This window comes from Nanorana parkeri, unplaced genomic scaffold (genome assembly GCF_000935625.1).
Source record: "Nanorana parkeri isolate BGI_ZX_2015 unplaced genomic scaffold, ASM93562v1 scaffold26, whole genome shotgun sequence".
Lineage (NCBI taxonomy): Eukaryota > Metazoa > Chordata > Amphibia > Anura > Dicroglossidae > Nanorana > Nanorana parkeri.
The window spans coordinates 1,492,441-1,509,865 of NW_017306294.1; the positions used below are offsets into that span (position 1 = coordinate 1,492,441).

Consider the following 17,425-nt stretch of genomic DNA (forward strand, 5'->3'; position numbering starts at 1 on the left):
ACACAGAGCCACTGCAACAGTGGTAGCGGTACATGGTAAGCTCAGTGCACACCAGAAGAAGGAAAATGGTGGGCACATGAGCAGTACAGTACCCCAGAGGGAGGCTCCACAGGCCAATTATGAAACTCAGCAGTAGCAACTAAGCGGGAGTAGCTCAGTAATTTATGGAACATGCTCCATCCAATCTCCACTCTCCTACTGGGCATACCCCCGAAAGAATCCCTGTATCTGTACAACACCCTGCAGTAACTGCACAAAGTACCAAGTTGAATGTGCCATGCACCATCCAGTGTTCTGAAAACATTACAGGCTGGCCCTGTATCTTCCTACCAGGGGGTCCAGGTATAGCTTGCCAAGGCTCAGGGCTAAGGTCACCTGCATTTTTGGCATCTTCCCTGGTATGCACAAAAAAAATAAATGGTTCTGAACAGGAGACATGTGCAAACCATTTAAGGGCTGCTCTAGAAGTGCACCTGCAAGTCAGAGACTTGATGTTAGTGTTTGGTTCGTACATGCCTCACAAGGACAGTTACTGACCACCTTGCTATTATGGTCCCACTAACCCAGCAATACAGTTTCCCATACAGATTAAGCAGCTCATAAGAATCAAAACAGTAGCATCGAAGCAGAGGAGTATTGTCAATGTGTCCAGTGCATGGGGTGCACACAGCCACAAGAAGCCTTTTACACTAGCCCACTGTATTCACAAAATGGCCTACATACAACATATTTCTGATACCTTTGTCTTTTAGGTTCCAGCATGAAATTGGCAGAATATACCTCCGTTAGAAAAGTGCAGGGGAGATACAGTGGACGGCCAGGCAGGGCAGCAGGCAAGGGAAGGCAAGGGATCCAGATCTGTAACTGGATATACCCAGGACAAATCCAGCATAGGATATACAGTATGGGGAGATGACTGGACCCAGGATGTGTGACACCACTTTCACACAATTCAGGACACACACTCCTCTTTGACTTGCATTAGCAGCATGCTTATTATAGGCCAGGCAACTAGCTTTTTCAGAAAGATTGAAGCACTAGCAATACCCATATGCCTCACATGACAGATGTACTTTCACATCATTTGAAGAAGAAATGTGCCATATATAAATATACTCTTAAAAGTAGAAAATTCTTGCCAGGCTTCGTGGCCAGTTTTAAGACTATATATATATATATATATACAGTATATACTGTGTATATGATTTTATTATGGTGAAGACTGGATTTGTTTTTGTTTTTAGTCAATAAAAAAAAGAAATACTGCATATGAATATCTTGTGTTCTCAAAAAGTTATTAAATACTGAAACCAAAAATATGAAAGTAAGCAAGAAAAAAAATACTATTTTCCTCTTAAAAAAAACACTTAGAACAAGCATGTGCTTTTACACTTTGTAAAACTTTATTAAATATTTTCTTCCTGTTACATTTCACATATTATAAAAATATATACTTAAATATACATATTTTCATCTGATTGCAAGCTTGACAGCCAATGATTTAAATGACAAGATTTTTTCAGACAGTACAATCAAACTAAAAAACAAAAACAAAATATAAAATGAAATTATAACGCCAAAATGCACAAATGGAACATGAACAGTACCATAAAAATGATGTACACACTATATTTCAGTGAAAACTGCATGTCAAAATGATCAGCAAATATACACTGCCTGGCCCAAAAAAAGTCACCACCTAGATCTAGCTAAGAAAATAGATAAGAGCCATTCCATTGCCTTCCAAAAAATGAGGTCAGCTGCCTACCTGAATGACCAGGTTTTTCCATCAATGTATTTTTTTCTTACCTGATGGCACATGGGGCATATTCCAAGGTGACAATGCCAGGAGTCATTGGGCTCAATGTGTGAAAGAGGAGCATGAGACATCATTTTCAAACATGGATTAACCACCACAGAGTCCAGACCTTAACCCCATTGAGAATCTTTGGTATGTACTGGAGAAGAATTTATGCAGTGGTTCAACTCTCCCAACATCACTACAATATTGTGGTGAAAAACTAATGCAGCTCTGGACAGAAATAAAGGTTGTGACATTCCATAAGCTTATCGAAACAATGCCAGGCAAATGCATGCCATAATCAAAGCTAAAGGAAGTAAAAAGGAAAAACTAGAGTATATGAATTTTTTTGGGCCAGGCAGTGTAGATGCAAATTTATATGCTGAAGTTGCATGCAAATCTCCACATTTGCTGTCCTCTACTTCCTCCAGTACTTTAAAAACAGTCATTGAGAACATATATTGCATCAACGGACCTATAGGAAGAACATATATTGCATCAACGGACCTATAGGAAGGTGTAGGAGATTGAAGTGGGTGGGGCCAAGCTCATGCTTTCCAGGAAAAATTAAGATTTGAATATAACTTCAGCCACCTATATTGTCTGAATCTGCTGATTGCTATGACATGGATTTTCTATTAGAGTAACCACTGATTTTAAACAACAAGTTATACATTTTTTAGTTTAATTTAATTAAAAATGAAAACACCTAGTAACAATTGTACAAAAGAAAAAACTGCACATGCCATTCCTTTGCATCCTAGGACTGTTCAAAACCCCACACTGTTTGGGGCACCCAAAAAGGACATAAGTAGAACATAATATTAAATAGCTTGCAACAGAACTTCAACACGTCTGGACATAGCTATGTTTTCAAGTTTACTTTCTATGGTTTCCAAAATCTCTGGCGACAGCATTAGTTGTGTCATATTTCCAACTCGTTGTTGCACACACGCATGGCAGAAAAAGCCTCCTTTATCTTCGCTCTTGTCACTCTGTAAAAAGTAAATATAAAACACTTGTTTAAACATTAACTGAAGGTACACCCCAACATTCATGCTTGCAGAAAAAAAAGGACATCCCAACCGGTAGGTCTGTGACTGTCAGACCTAAAAAGGGCCAGTAAGTATATATTTACTGTATATCAAGTAGCTTTAACTTGCATGACGGAATTTGACACTTAAAGTAAAACATGAAAAAGCCTTTAAGGCCCCATTCACACTTGGCGATTCGCAAATCGCGCGTTTGTCGCGTGATTTGCATTTTGCGTGACATCTTGTATCAAAAAGCATTGAATCGCAGCAAAATCCACTCCAAAAAGGATTCTGCTGTAGCGACACACGACCCGCGACAGCAGGACCCTTTGCCCCATTGCAAAGCATTGAAGAGCGATATCGCGCGGTAAATAGCCGCGATATCGCGGGAATTACCGCGCGATAAATCGCTCAATGTGAACTGGGCCTAAATGATAGAGGCACTTAGATAACATTGGTATAAAAAGTATGATATTTTCCAACATATTGCTGACTTCCAGGCCCTTGATCCTACAAAAAGAAACCATCAACAGCCTTTGGTAGGCTTCCTTAGAGTCCATTCACACTGATGTTTTAAAGGTAATTCATGGTAAACTGCATTACTGCAATGTATCCTCGGTTCACGAACTTAATTCTTTCCACGAACTGATTTGGTCATGAACCGAATCAAACTGTGATCTTGACTGGAAGCCATGACCATGTGTCAGAGCAGGGAAAATGGCTGCCGTTGTGTTCGTCACTCGAAAACGGAGTTCGCGAACGGAGGCAAAATTTTGCTGAACTTCCTGTTCGCGAACAGAAGCCTTTGTGAACCGAGGTACCACTGTATATGTAACAAAAGAAAAGAAAAGCGTAACACCAGAGCGTTTTGCAATGTACAGTGTATACTGGCCCCTAAAATTAAACTCAAGGTTGCAATTTAAAAATGTTTATTTCCCAAAATTTTGGTGCAAATTTGTTGACTAGGCAAAATGTCATTTTGACAAAGGGAAAGGCAAAATAAAGCTGGATTTTAAAGGGCGGTGGGCTGTAAATGGCTCCTAATGGTTTTCCAAAACACATCCCCCTCCCATTAGCCTCATTATTTAACTTTTTTTCTTTTCTTACAGAAACAATTAAAAAGATAAAATAGAAAAAATTGACAGCAAGAAAAAAAAAAAATATATATTTTCCCACAAAACATAAAAAAAAAAAAAAATCACAAATACACTTAATAAACTTTCCTAAATACACCCTAAAAATAAAAAGTTTTTTTTCCCCAAGCAAAATGTACGAAATCTTGCCCTAAAATTACCTTTTGATTTTGGAACCTTAAAATGTCATGACAGAACAACAGTGCTGTAATAAATATACTTTCAATATATATAACTTTCCTTACAATTAGAAGTATTTTCCCACGTATTTTGTGCTTATTATTATAAATTCCTTTGTCAAAAGTAACATTAATTACATGGAAAGAAATTTAGAGATCTAGATGACAATTTATGAGACCCTGAATGCCTAAGCAGATGCAGGTTTTTAAGTGTTATCTTGTCTTTCATAATTTCTGATAACTCTAATGGCACTAATGAACAAATTCAGAAGGGCAAAGGCTGACGACGTGAACAATGCAGAGCCCTGCTTGTTAAATCATGACGACATATACTGTATATAACCATACTGCTCATTTAGTCTCCTGCAAGAGGAGGAAATCTTAGGACGAGAGGCAATCATAAAACTACCATAAGAAAAAAAATTCCTGTAATACTATCATCGGATACGACAGTATATCTATCTATTATCGGTTGCTTACGCTGGCCGTACTTTGAGTTCTAACAGTGGGTAGCCCTACCACCTCAAAAAAACTAGATTAATCATTCGAGTTTTGCAGCAGGAGCCACAAACAGATAGAGGAATCTGTTAGATTTCTTTTGATCAGCCTGCAGGAATCTAAGGCTGGGTTCACACCTAGGCGTATGGAATATGCGCGATTTGCGGTAAAAGAAATGCACAACAAACGTGCGTTTACGAGGGCTATCCGGCTGTATCCTAATGGATACGCGTGGACAATACGCCCCAAAGAAGCTCCTGTACTCCTTTGGGCGTAGGGCGTTTTTCAGCACGTTCCTACGCGCTGAAATACGCCCAGGTGGGAACCATGCCCATAGGCAATTATTGGTTTTCACATGTTGAGCATTTCACAGCGCGTAGGAACACGTGTGAACCAGGCCTAATAGTGGAATCTAAAAGATCAAATGTAATTTATTATCACTAATCGGTCTTAAATGCCAGCTGGATGAGGTGTTACATAGATTTTACAAAAGAATCATGTAATAATGACTGAAGAGTTGTAAAGTGTCCTTACATAGGTAATTGGCAGTCTTCTCATGGTCAGCACTGACTTGTCAGTGATGGGATTCCTGCAGTGCCCCAGAGTGCAGACTACAGGGCCGTCCTTCAGCACCTCACTGGTCAACTCTGCTTTCAGTGAGTACTCCTGGAAATAGTCAAATAGACAGTAAATTACTAGATCAGTGGGGAAGCAAAACATATACATATGTCGATGTTAGTCAAACTTTATAAACCCTGCTTGTTTGGAAGTTTCTTCCAAAAAGGAGCAGCAAACTCCAATGTGTACATTAACACATGCATACAGTATATGCAATTATGTACATCAAGCAGCATCTTTTGAAAGATCAGGTTAATATTCAGGTTTATGACAGATTACTTTTAAAGAAAAACCAAAGGGTTAATGTTTTTTTTGTGCAGGTGCTAATAAGGATGCACAAGGATTCTTACACTGCTGCAGAGTAGGGGAGAGAGGCTCTAGGGACCAGCCTAATGCTGGGCACACACCTTACAACCATCGCAAGACTTTTGTCTTGCGATGGTTGTAAGGTAATTTGAAAAAACGTACAATCTGCCCATCTTGGACAGGCAGATCCTACTTGCGATGATCGCAAGCCCGCCCCGCTGAGGGGCGGGCTTTCCCGATGACCGCAATGCTGAACGGGCAAGTGTGCGCACACCGGCCCATGCAGCATGTATCTTACAAACATGCCACACACCCGCCGACAATCGTACGATGCTCGGCAGGTTTTCGAACATGTTCCTAAGATAAAAGTCGTGCGACCTTACAGTAGCAGAGGTCGCACGCCTTCCACACACCTTGCGATAATCGTACGATCTCAGGATTTCCAGCGATTATCGCAAGGTGTGTGGGCACCTTAAGAGCTTGAATGATCAGGTGAGTAAAACGTTTTTAGCACCTAGACACAAACGAGCAGTTATGCCTGCAAGGGTTAATACAAAAAATGCCCCTGGAATTCTTGTTTAATATACACTGTGTGTCCAGTAATATCAACTTTGTGCATCAAGCAGTGACAGGTACAATCTTTCATTTAAATGTATTTCCCCCTTTTACCGTCACATTTGAGAAACCCTAAAAAACTTTGTTTGTTATGCGTTCCTATTCACACATCAGACCTAAAAATATAGTTAAAAACGTTGCCTACATTTCTAGTTGTCTCTTTGAAACTGGCTTATAGCTAGGACTTTATAGGCAGCTTCTATTGTTTAGAATAGGCAGCAATGTGCAATTGGAGGACACATTAAGGGACAGTTTCTTAAAAAGGTGTATTGACACTCAAGCCTTGAGATCATTAATCCTTTGTTAGGACAGACAGTGTGCCCATCTAGTTCAAAACTTATAAGGAAGATCTGCCAGCACAGTACTGACAGGGTGGATAAAGGTAAGCATAGCTCCCCTGCATCCTCTTAAAGGAGAAGTATTGGGAGAGTAAAATATTCTTACTGCAGCTGTTACACGCTGGCTCTGTAGATCGAGAGCTGAACAATCATGTGACCAATGATCGCTCAGCTCACAGTCTTTGCCCTGCAGAGAATTCTTCCAAGAATCTTCTCCCTAGATGGATTACCCCTCCCCTCTCTGTTCCCGGAACCAGCTGTCAGTCAGACATCCTGGTGGACCCTGACAATAATCTTGGTCTACAGTGCGGCCTGCTATTTTTGACACATAAAGGGAAGTAAAGGCAAAAAAGAGGTTTGGCTTTAGTTCTCTTTTAAAGCAAACTCCCATTAAATCCTGTCCCCCTACCAACACTCCCTCCCACGTCTAACCTATCCTGCCAAGTGTTTTGTTTTTCTTACCTGGTGAAGAAAATTATACTAACCTGGGTCCCCCAATCAAGGTCCCTTGCTGATGCCATTCCCACCAGCAGGGAGTGCTACTCCAGTGCTGCACAGTATACTTCAAGTGCCATTCCCCTTGACTCCACTCAGACTGAGGTCAATAGTCTTTTGGATCCTTAAGAGGACCCCTCTGGTGGACAGTCAATGGTAATTGTGCATGTCATGCATAAAGTGACGTGGACACTCGCAAGGAGAACCCCAGCAGGCAGTAAACAGAGAAGATAAGGACCCAGTGCTGGATGGTCTAGTGACCCTGGCTTTAGGTAAATGAAAAAGGGGACCTTGAATTTATTTACTTTTCGGCCCAGCAATCAGTGAGGGGTGTGGCTTTTATTTCATTCTGGCGTTGGGCTTTAACATTATATAGCACGAGAAAGATAAGGGTTTTAGCAAGTAAAAATGAAAGCAGCATTTACATTTAAAATAGGTGTTATCACAATTTGGCTGCAAAAGTGGAAATACAATTTAGGCTCATTATGCTGTGGTGACTGTTAAAGTGATTATTAATTCCACATTTAAAAGGAACCTGTTAGGGTAGGTATATGGAAGGATTGATAATCTGCTTTGAAATGTGCTCATGCAAATCAACTTCTGTGACTTTTGTTCCTGGTTACAGATTCACTAGGTAAAGATACCAGACACAGAGTGACATCCCTAGAGCCAACACCTTTATATACAAGTCAGCAAGGGCAGCTCTCATATTTCTCTCTGGGCAGAGTACCTTCAAAGTCCATACTTTGAACTAAATCACAATTGGATGTAAATAAACCTCCAAACATACTGTATTAAGATAGGGAACTGTGCACACAAAATGGTCAGGAGCTAAATTACAATGTGATTAAAGAAGAGTAAAGTATACGAACATGCAAAGCTTCTTCCTATACTGAAAGAGAAATGGTAACACTTACCCCTGCCAAAGTCAATATATTTTCTATTGATTTAGTTATGATGAGATGTTTTTTTGCTCGGGTTGCAGCCACATACAGCAAATTCCATTCATCTTCAACAGATGAATCTGGAACAGAGATAGAATACTTTGATGTTGTAGGAGATACATGAATTTCCATCAGTCACATCACCCTTTCCACTGAGTGCCTGTGTAGATCACACAAATTGGTTGCAATGTTGCATTTGGTAGATGGTCATCACAGTTTATTTGTGGATATATTTATTGGATGGATAACATTTGGAAACATAAAACTTATTTCAATGAACCTACTACTACTAGAATATGCTCCATGTAATCTCCAATACAGCGCACTATTCAGTGGACCCAACAAGATGCAAATTTTTCCCTTAGGTCCTCCTCTGCTGATTGACGGCAGGCGGGTGGAATAGTCAGCCTGCTATAGGCTATCGCAATTTGAAATAACCAATAGCGGGCTGGTCCGCTATTGGTCCGGAGTGGCTGGGAGCAATCAGCAGAGAAGCAGACCTGAGGGAGAACTTTCTCTTTCAGTTCCCATGATCTGCTGATTGACAGCAGGAAGTGGCCGGGTTTAATAGCCAGCCTGCTATTGCAGTTGAAATAGCCAATAGCAGGCTGGCTATTACACTGCCCACTGTTTACACTCAGCTGCCGGCTGTGGAATCCTGCCGCTGGCAGATGAATGAGGCAGGGGAGGCTGTGTAAACAATCTCAAATCCTTTAGCAAATCAGCCTCAATATGTTAGAATAAACTCCCCTTACTCACCTATGGCGATCCCTACTCTCCTAAGATTATGTCTAGGTAGGGGGACTTTTACAAAGTCATCAGTAATCTGGACAGTGTCAAATTCCATGCCTTTAGCTTTATGCACTGTTCCCAAAATATAGTCTGAAAGAAAGACAGAAAAAAATAATTATTATAAAAGAAAGCTAAACCAGCAATTCAAATAAATGATCAAGTGTTAAAGCCATCTAAATAAATTGCCAATAAACAGGCACACCCAGGGTTTCCCTCTCATGTGTACCTGTTTATTGGCAGTCAGCTCTTAGCAAACGACGCTCTGTAACAAGGGCTAAACTACGAGTTTTAAACCACATATCACATTATTTCGACCTAATCCAGAGTTTTTCAAAGATGGAATAAAAATGTTTTTGGATATCAGTTATCAGACAATGTGCCTCTTGATTTAACTCCGACACCTTCTGCATGGCTCCCTAATAGTCTATTATTCTGTAAAAATGATTTTAAATGATGTACTTGATATGTAGACATTACATTCCACTGACTGAATGTTACCTGGTTATTATAAGGTTACAAAAGGGGGGTTCTCTCCTGGGAATCCGAGCTATAAAGCACACCACTCCTGTGGAGATATAATGGGCCTGTCACCGTGTCCGCGACCCATGCTGCATATCAAAGAACTAGGAGGGTTGGCTAAAAAGATTAGCCAAACCAAGAGGTCACTCTACGGAACGCGATAGGCAAAAGTTAATATAAAAATATTTATTGTACAAAAATGTAAGTTCTACAAGTATTCACCAGTGAGGCATAGCATCTGCAGACTTTAAGGACAAACATAAAAGTGGTAGCAATGGATGATTCACATGAAATCAATCATTTTTCAAATGCAAAAACACAATAGGACTCCGTATATCCTCACCATGAAAAAATATACTGAATTAAACTCAGATATTATGGGTATAATAGAAAAACAGATAATCTGCGCTAGTGGAGAAAGAAAATAAAAGAAGAAAAACCGGATATTCTACAAGCTGCTGAAATTCAGGCTAGGGAGCCTCAAAGGTTAATTGTTCAGTGGCACAGCGCTATGAGTTTCCCGGTGTATTTTAACAGAGACAAATGTGTAAAAAAACAGTGTATTTGTGAATCTGTGCAAAACATAAATTATTGATTGAATGAATATCGAAATTTAAATGAAGTGTGTTGCTGTCTTCTTTATAGAATATGTAAATGATAAATCTATGTGTAAAACACTAGGCATAAAAACATTTTTTTATCGTTCTTTAGAAGAAAAAAACTGTTTGTGTAGGACTAAATCTATAATCCTGTGGGTGTGGATCCACCTGCAATACTATGTGCAGTACGACATGAGTGTTTGACCAAAATCAAGTGAAGAAATAATGTGGAAAAAATATAAAGAAATAAAATATATCAAATTGTCTCTGTTAAAATACAGCGGGAAACTCATAGCGCTGTGCCACTGACCAATTAAAATTATGGGTATAATGCAGCAATGATGAAGCGTGAATTGATTGTATTGATCAAAACTAGTTGAAAAATACTGATGGTAGGTGTAATAAATTGATGTAGTTCATACAAAGTCACAACTGCAGACTTCACTTGAGACGTTTGATCATACCTTGATATTTAACATTAATCCAGGCAGTTTCTTTTGTGTGTGATTTTAGTCACGGTAAGACATTGTAGTTACACCAATCGACATATCCTTGATGGATAATTTGTATCACTTGTGTGAGCACTTCGGCTGTGTTAAACACAGATAGTATAGGGTGGTCCCTGTGCTTTGAATGTGTCTTTCTGATAGTTGTATCGTTCACAAGTGGTACATCAAACACTTTACATGTAGTAGGAGAGATGTAACAGAGATCTCTGTATATTTTTTAAGGTATCTTTACTCACAAGAGCTGTTTTATCCAGGATGCCGTTAGATTTTTGCGGATGTGATCACATTTTGTCCGCTTGTCAAAAAAGGTTTTATTCCTTGCTGCAGTCACTCCAGGTTGAGTTTAGGTTTGAGCGGTATGTCCGAATATAGACGGTCCGTCGTTCATTGCGATATTTCACCCATGCATGGGGAGTATTATGGCCATCCAATCTGGCATGCTACCAGCAAACAAACTGCGTGTTTCGCCCCTCCTACATTGGGGCTTCGTCAGGATGTAAGGGGAGGTCCAGTGGGTTACCTGTAAATGGTCATCTCACACCTGGAATTAATCATCTCCTTAGTTCGTTGATGGGTCGGGATTGGCTTAGTATCCGTGAAGTCAAAACAGACTTACATTTAAAAAAGGAAAGAGAAAAACTTTTTCTTTGTGAATTTTTTTTCTTTGCTATTTTCTCAGCGAATCTTATGAGTAAGGGAGTCGTTATAGAGAGGATATTAAGGGCAAAGCGAGTTTTCAAAGGAACACTCCCAGATTGAATTCGTTGTTGAGGCCCCGTGGTATCATCGTATCTAATATAAAGATCCACATTTTCTCCTTTTGTAGTAAGATCCTATCAAAGTCCCCTCTAGGAAGTGAGAGGTTCAGGGCATATATTGCTTTGACCTTGAGACCTTCAGGTGATCCATTGTGGGCTTCTGTGAAATGTATTGCCAAGGGGCTTTCACTGTCTTTTTTCTTTATGTCCCTAATATGTTCATTGATGCGGATCCGCATTTGACGTTTGGTTTTGCCCACATAGAACTTGTGGCAGGGACATTCTAATTGATAAATGATCTTACTGGTGCCACAATTTACAAATTGGGTGATATTGTAGATTTTATTGCGTTCAGTGTTTTCGAAGATTTTAGTCTTATCTACAAATGGGCACATGGGAACATACCCACAGGTCTATTTAAGAAAGTGGATTTTGAAGGATTGGGTTTATATTCGGAGTGAACTAGAGCATCCCTCAAATTCTGGGCTCGACGGGCTGTAAGCAGGGGTCTGGGGCCGACGATTTCAGATAGTGTAGGACTCAAATTCAAAATATGCCAGTGTTTTGTTAGAATTCCTCTTTCCCATCCTAAGCCATATTTAGTGATCATCCTTACATGTTCAGTCTTTTGAAGGGGAAGGGGTATCTCACTGCTACTACTACTAGGGGTTTCTTTCTTACCCCAAAAGGAGCTGGGTTCTAGTTCTTTCTTTTACTTTGATTCTACTTTTCTTAAGTGTTTTGTGAGAGTAGCCTTGTTCCCTAAACCTGCCATATAGGGCTTTTGATTCGTTAATATAGTGAGTCTCTTTACTGCAATTCGGTTTTATTCATAGGAATTGTCCCGTCGGGATTCCCTGTTTTAGGGGGGGAGGATGATGACTTTCCGCATGTAGCAAGGTGTTAGCTGCAGTTTCTTTGCGGAACGTTTTAGTCATAATCCTGTCCAATAAAGGGAGTTCAGTATGGCTGAAAGTATATGTTAATTTAAAATTTGTCATTTTGGTTTAATTCTGCCGTGAAGGTTTTGAGGAGGTCTTCACCACCACTCCACACTACCAAAATGTCATCAATGTACCTGAACCATGTTTTAGCATGGCTCAGGTACAAGGACCTGCGGAATGTGCCAGTGCTTTATCAATACCATCAATGTAAAATATGAATTCTTGTCTGCCTTCCGGTTGTTTTCTAACCCTTTTGCTGTCGCAACTACTATGGAGGCTGCAGCACTAGAATGTAAAGCTGCTATAGCAGCAATGCGTTTGCTTACCATTTTATTGCTAGCTAGCTTCTCTCTATAAGAAGTGATTCAGGTGGCAGTAGAGTCACCCAATCACTTCGACACCGCTAGAAACATTCTGAATTTTGGTGTTTGACATATTTGGTATCTATTTACTCGACACAACCTCATCTTTTAAGTTACCAAGAAGCGGGATTACATTGTGTTTGTGTGCACTACATTTGAGTGCATTTTGTGTGAAAATAACAATTGATAAACAGTTAACATTGTGTTACATAAAAATAAATTTGCAATTACAACCATTTTATTCTACCAAGTCTCTGCTTTTAGAAAATATATAATGTTTTAGGGTGGTAAGTGCATTTTCATGTAAAAAATCCTTCTCTCCGGGTCAATTGAGGGGCACAGCTTGATGTTAATTAAGAAACCTAGGGTTACACTGCTCCTACAGGAGAAATGGATGATAGGCGAATAAAATTGAAGGCCTGCCCCTTAAAGGCAACAATTCTTTCCACATGCTCACTTGTAGCGAGCAATCCAAATAGAGCACAATAGGATATTAGGAGAGGGAGTTGTGTCTCACAATGGACCCAGAGAAAATGAATTTACTGCGAGTACAAACATCCTATTTTCTCCATCACCAACTGAGGGAAACAGCTTGATGATAAAGAACATTAGAGATGTCCAAAAGCAATCCAAAGTGTGGGCAAAAAAACCAACACAAACACAGGCAACCCAGCCTAACAAGAGAAAACCAAGGACTTCAAACAGCCACTTGCAGAACATTTTGACCAAAATCAGCCTTTGTCTCCATAACCTCTCTCAAACATTTATCTTCTTAAGCAATGACACTCATTTGTTATCTCTCATCTTAACTACTGCAACTGCCTCCTTGTTGGCCTACCTCTACACCAGCTACCCACCTTCAGTCTATTATGAATGTTGCTGCCAGACTTTTTCCAACCATTCAATGTCCACCACCCTTCACTGCCAAATCATTCCACTGGCTTCTGCTCGCTCAATAAATTACATTTAAAATACCAAAAACAACATAAAAAGCCAGCCATTCACAACTGTGCCACAGCTAACATCACCAACCTCATCTCAAAATATCATCCAAACTATCTGCTCCTCTCCAACTCTCTAGCTCCCTCATCGCCTCCTCCCCTCCCAGCTTCTGGAAATCCCTACCCCAATCTCCTTGACTATATCCTATTCCTACTATCTCATATCTTCTACTCCCAGAAAAATCATCTCTTCAGAGAAGTTTATGCCACCTCCACCTAAAATATGCATTTACTTTCTCCATCCGCTCAGCCCTCACAGCTGTTACATCTTGTATCACTTGCCCCTCCTTTTAGAGGGGCCCTTCTAATCCTCTTATATGGAATGGTATTGTAACTGTACTGTCTCCCTTTATTTTGTAAAGTGCCATGCAAAATGTTGGTGCTCTATAAATCCTGAATAATAGTTATTTTAAAATACATATACACTACAATTTTGTCTTGTAATAGTTTGTATTTTTAGCCAGCAACTAAAGATTTATCCTGCTTTTCACACATCCCCCAGAACCTGCTTAGCAGTCTGTTGTAAAAAGTCTGTAATACACAGAGCTTCTTACACTCAAGATGCAATTTGCACACAAATCACATGGACTCATCTCTTATCACAATGCTCAGTCTAAAGTTTTAATCAGCGGGGAGCAGGCATGGCCTTTAGTTTTTCATCTTCCAAAAATTTGATTACGCTTCAAGAATAACTCCGGGTAAAAAATTCAGGGACTGGACTAAGAGCCAGCTGGCTCCAAAGATCAAGTGAGTTTAACTTTTTTTTTTTTAAACCTAGACACAAATGATCACTTAACCCTTGCAATGCAGGGGTATAGCCCCACTGCAGAGGTTAAAAATATTTCCCTGCTTTCAAATTAATGTGGTTATTGGACAAGTAACAGTACAGTCACACAAGTGTACCGTCTGTTCATACCTGCAGAATCCATATCACGAGTATTGTATGTTTGTATTCTCTTCACCAACTCAGGTATTCGCCGATTGTATTTCTCAACAATAGCAATTTTGCCTTCCAGCTCTCGGTCTTCAGAGCTCACTGCATACTCCTTTAAAGCCATAAATCCTCCTCTCCTTATCCACGTGGCAATAAACTTGTCTTTAATGAACAGTCCCTCTATAAAACATGACACAAATAACAGCATCAAAAACGGCTCTACCCAGTAGTCATTAAAGCTTTATTAACTGCAGTTTCTCTATAAACATAGTGTTGGTATTTAAAGTGTATCTTACCTTAAAATATAATATATCATATTTTGTGTCTGTGTTATGTATTGTTATTTGTAAATGTAGCCTGTTCTCCTATGATTGCTTTGTTTGCCTGCAATTTCTTGTGATCCTGCCACTCCCCCTTTTGTCCTGCTACAATCTAACCACCCCAAGCATGGTACCACATTATCCTACTGTTGTCAGTTTGCATGTCCTACTTGGGAGCTACAGGACACCGTGGCTATGCACAGCATGTCTGTTCTCCTGTGGTCAGACTGCTGCTTACATGCCACCACCTAGCCCTGTGACAGCAGCTGGAATATGTGATGTTGCCAACATCACACATTCCAGCTGCTATCACAGTGCTGGGTAGGGGGGTTAGAAGGCAGTAACAGACACAAGCTGTTCCTCCTTGTGATTTCGACATCACATATCCCAGCCACTGTCACTGGGCTGGGCATGGGTGTCAGCAAGCAGATGTACGAGTAAGAATTTGGACACCGGCACTCCAATTGCAAATCAGATACGTCTATTTATTGACGTACATGCAGCATAGCATAACACACTCAGTGCAACGTTTCGGGGTCTCGCAGGACCCCCTTCATCAAGCAGAACAATTCAAGCGGGGCTGTACAGGAGGTGTGTTGGCACACCCCCTGCCCAGCCCTGCTTGAATGATAGCAGCTGGCATATGTGATGTCAATAAAAAGCTGCCTTGCCCACCTCCCGGAGCCTGGAATGCATAGCAGAGAGCAGGTCACATGACTGATTGCAAGCTTAAAAAAAAAGAAGAAAAAAAAAAGGTATCTACTACGTTTTTCTTTTTTATCAATGCAATCTGCATAATAATGGTATTTGAAATGGTTAGATTTATTTTAAATTGCAAGAGTTGAAATACACTTTTACCAACTCCCGTCCAGCGGCCGTACCTAAACGACCGGACAGGAGCCTTGCAGATGCGGTTGGACGTTTTAAAACGCCCTTCCCGACACGCACAAGTAGGAAAACTACGTTCAATGTGAACAGCCGGCGATGGCTGTTTAAATACAAGTGTTCCGGAGTCTGCAGAGACGCCTGATCGCTTGTATTTTGTGTGGGTGTGCGCCTCCCCCCTGCCGCTGGTCCCGAGATCCACTGTCTCCGGTGCGGGCCGGGACTGGAAAGCCGGGACTGGAAAGCCGGCTCTGTCACCGGAGATCAGTACATGATCTCCCTCTGAACTCCTCTCCGGTGTCAGAATGCAGGAAGTGATGTGTATTACATCACTTCCACATTCAGCTGTCATTTCTGGCTACAGAACCCGGGGAGAAGCTGGTGAAGCAGATCTCTGCTTCAGCTGCTTCTCTAGGGGTCCCTAGGTGACATTAGGGGTCTTGGAGACCCCTGATGTCTCCATAAATATAACCTGTCACGTACATTTTCTATCACATAGGGGGCTTCGTATCCCCCTATGTGATAGCAATAGCATTAAGTGTAAAAGTCCCCCACCCCCACATACACAAGCAAACATGCATCGGGTGTGCCTACGTGCGAAGACGACAATTGCATTCATTGTGCCGCACATGTTACATATCACTGCAAATATAGGATTGTGAGCAATAATTTTAGGGCAATTAATCACCGAGAACACTAAACTGATGAGTGATAAATGCTTTTAAGGCGTCGCCTATGGCCAATTTTGGGTGTGGTAGTGTTTTGTAGAGCTGCAGCTAACGGTTATTTTCAAAATCGATTAGTTGTTGCAGCCCTAGTGTTTTGCAATTTTGCGGACGCATGCAATCTTAAGACTTGACATGTTTGGTGTCTAGTCACCAGACGTGACCCCGTCTTTTATATTTTACCAAAAAATTGGGGTGATGATAAAAGTTTCATAACATAGGGAAACAGAATTTTCCCTACTTTTTTTGTCATATAGTAAAAAAAAAAAAAACCCCAGTTGTGATTAAATATCACCAAAAGAAAGCTCTATGTGTCCCCCAAAAATGGTATAAAAATAATTTCAGTACATGACTGAATAAATGTCAAAGTACTGCAGCACTAAATACTGAAAAATGGGCTGGACAGGAAGGGGGTTTAACACCCTGGTCTTCAAGTTGTTAAATCAAAACATTCAGTTCAGATAGAGAAAATCAACTCAAGGGGGACATAGACAGTAATAAAATCCTGACACAGGTGGTAGCCCTTACCCACTTTTCTAGATTGCTCGTAAAGCCCATCTCTACCAACTGGGGTGATTGCAGTCTTTCCTCATGGACAGAGCGACACTCATGTAGTGATGCGTAAGCGATTTGCTGTCCAGGAGTACCGGGAGCCCACGCTGAGCATGATGCAGCCCCCAGCATAGTTACACGTCCCCAGGGGATTTTAATGCTGTTTGTTTCCCCATAATAAAGATTCTCTCTTCCTGCCTGTTCCGACACCCTTTATGTAATTACCTAGTCAGAAGTTAGGGGAAAGGGAAATCTCCCCATTGAAGGGCACTGACAGTAATAACATATTGACGGTTTCTAACACTTCTGCTCTTACAAAAAAAATTGTATTCAAAATACTACAAAAAAACAAACAAAACCTACGTCTCGTTCTCTCTGAATCTGGCTGAAGCAGCATCCATATGTCATAGATTTTGCTCAGTCCAAAGTTTTCTGGCCCCTGGAATAAAAAAAAGAAAAAAGTTAAAAATATATTTTTTTCCTAGGTGAATCTTGACATTATATGACAACGTTATATCAGTTTATCCTGCTGTGCAGATAACTAAATATAATCTAATCTATGAT

General features: G+C 40.4%; 1 protein-coding gene across 1 annotated transcript in view; it reads right to left on the bottom strand.

Moving 5' to 3' along the window:
* Positions 1-2,619: 2,619 nt before the first annotated feature.
* Positions 2,620-17,425, bottom strand: part of FBXO18 (F-box protein, helicase, 18) — a 57,430-nt gene continuing 42,624 nt past the window's right edge. Inside the window, exons 14-19 of the mRNA XM_018565818.1 lie at positions 17,225-17,300; positions 14,362-14,559; positions 8,721-8,843; positions 7,935-8,041; positions 5,180-5,311; positions 2,620-2,796 (exon numbers count right to left, since the gene is read on the bottom strand). Of these exons, the coding sequence (XP_018421320.1) occupies positions 2,626-2,796; positions 5,180-5,311; positions 7,935-8,041; positions 8,721-8,843; positions 14,362-14,559; positions 17,225-17,300 (807 nt within the window). The 3' untranslated portion in view covers positions 2,620-2,625. The remainder of the gene's footprint in view (positions 2,797-5,179; positions 5,312-7,934; positions 8,042-8,720; positions 8,844-14,361; positions 14,560-17,224; positions 17,301-17,425) is intronic.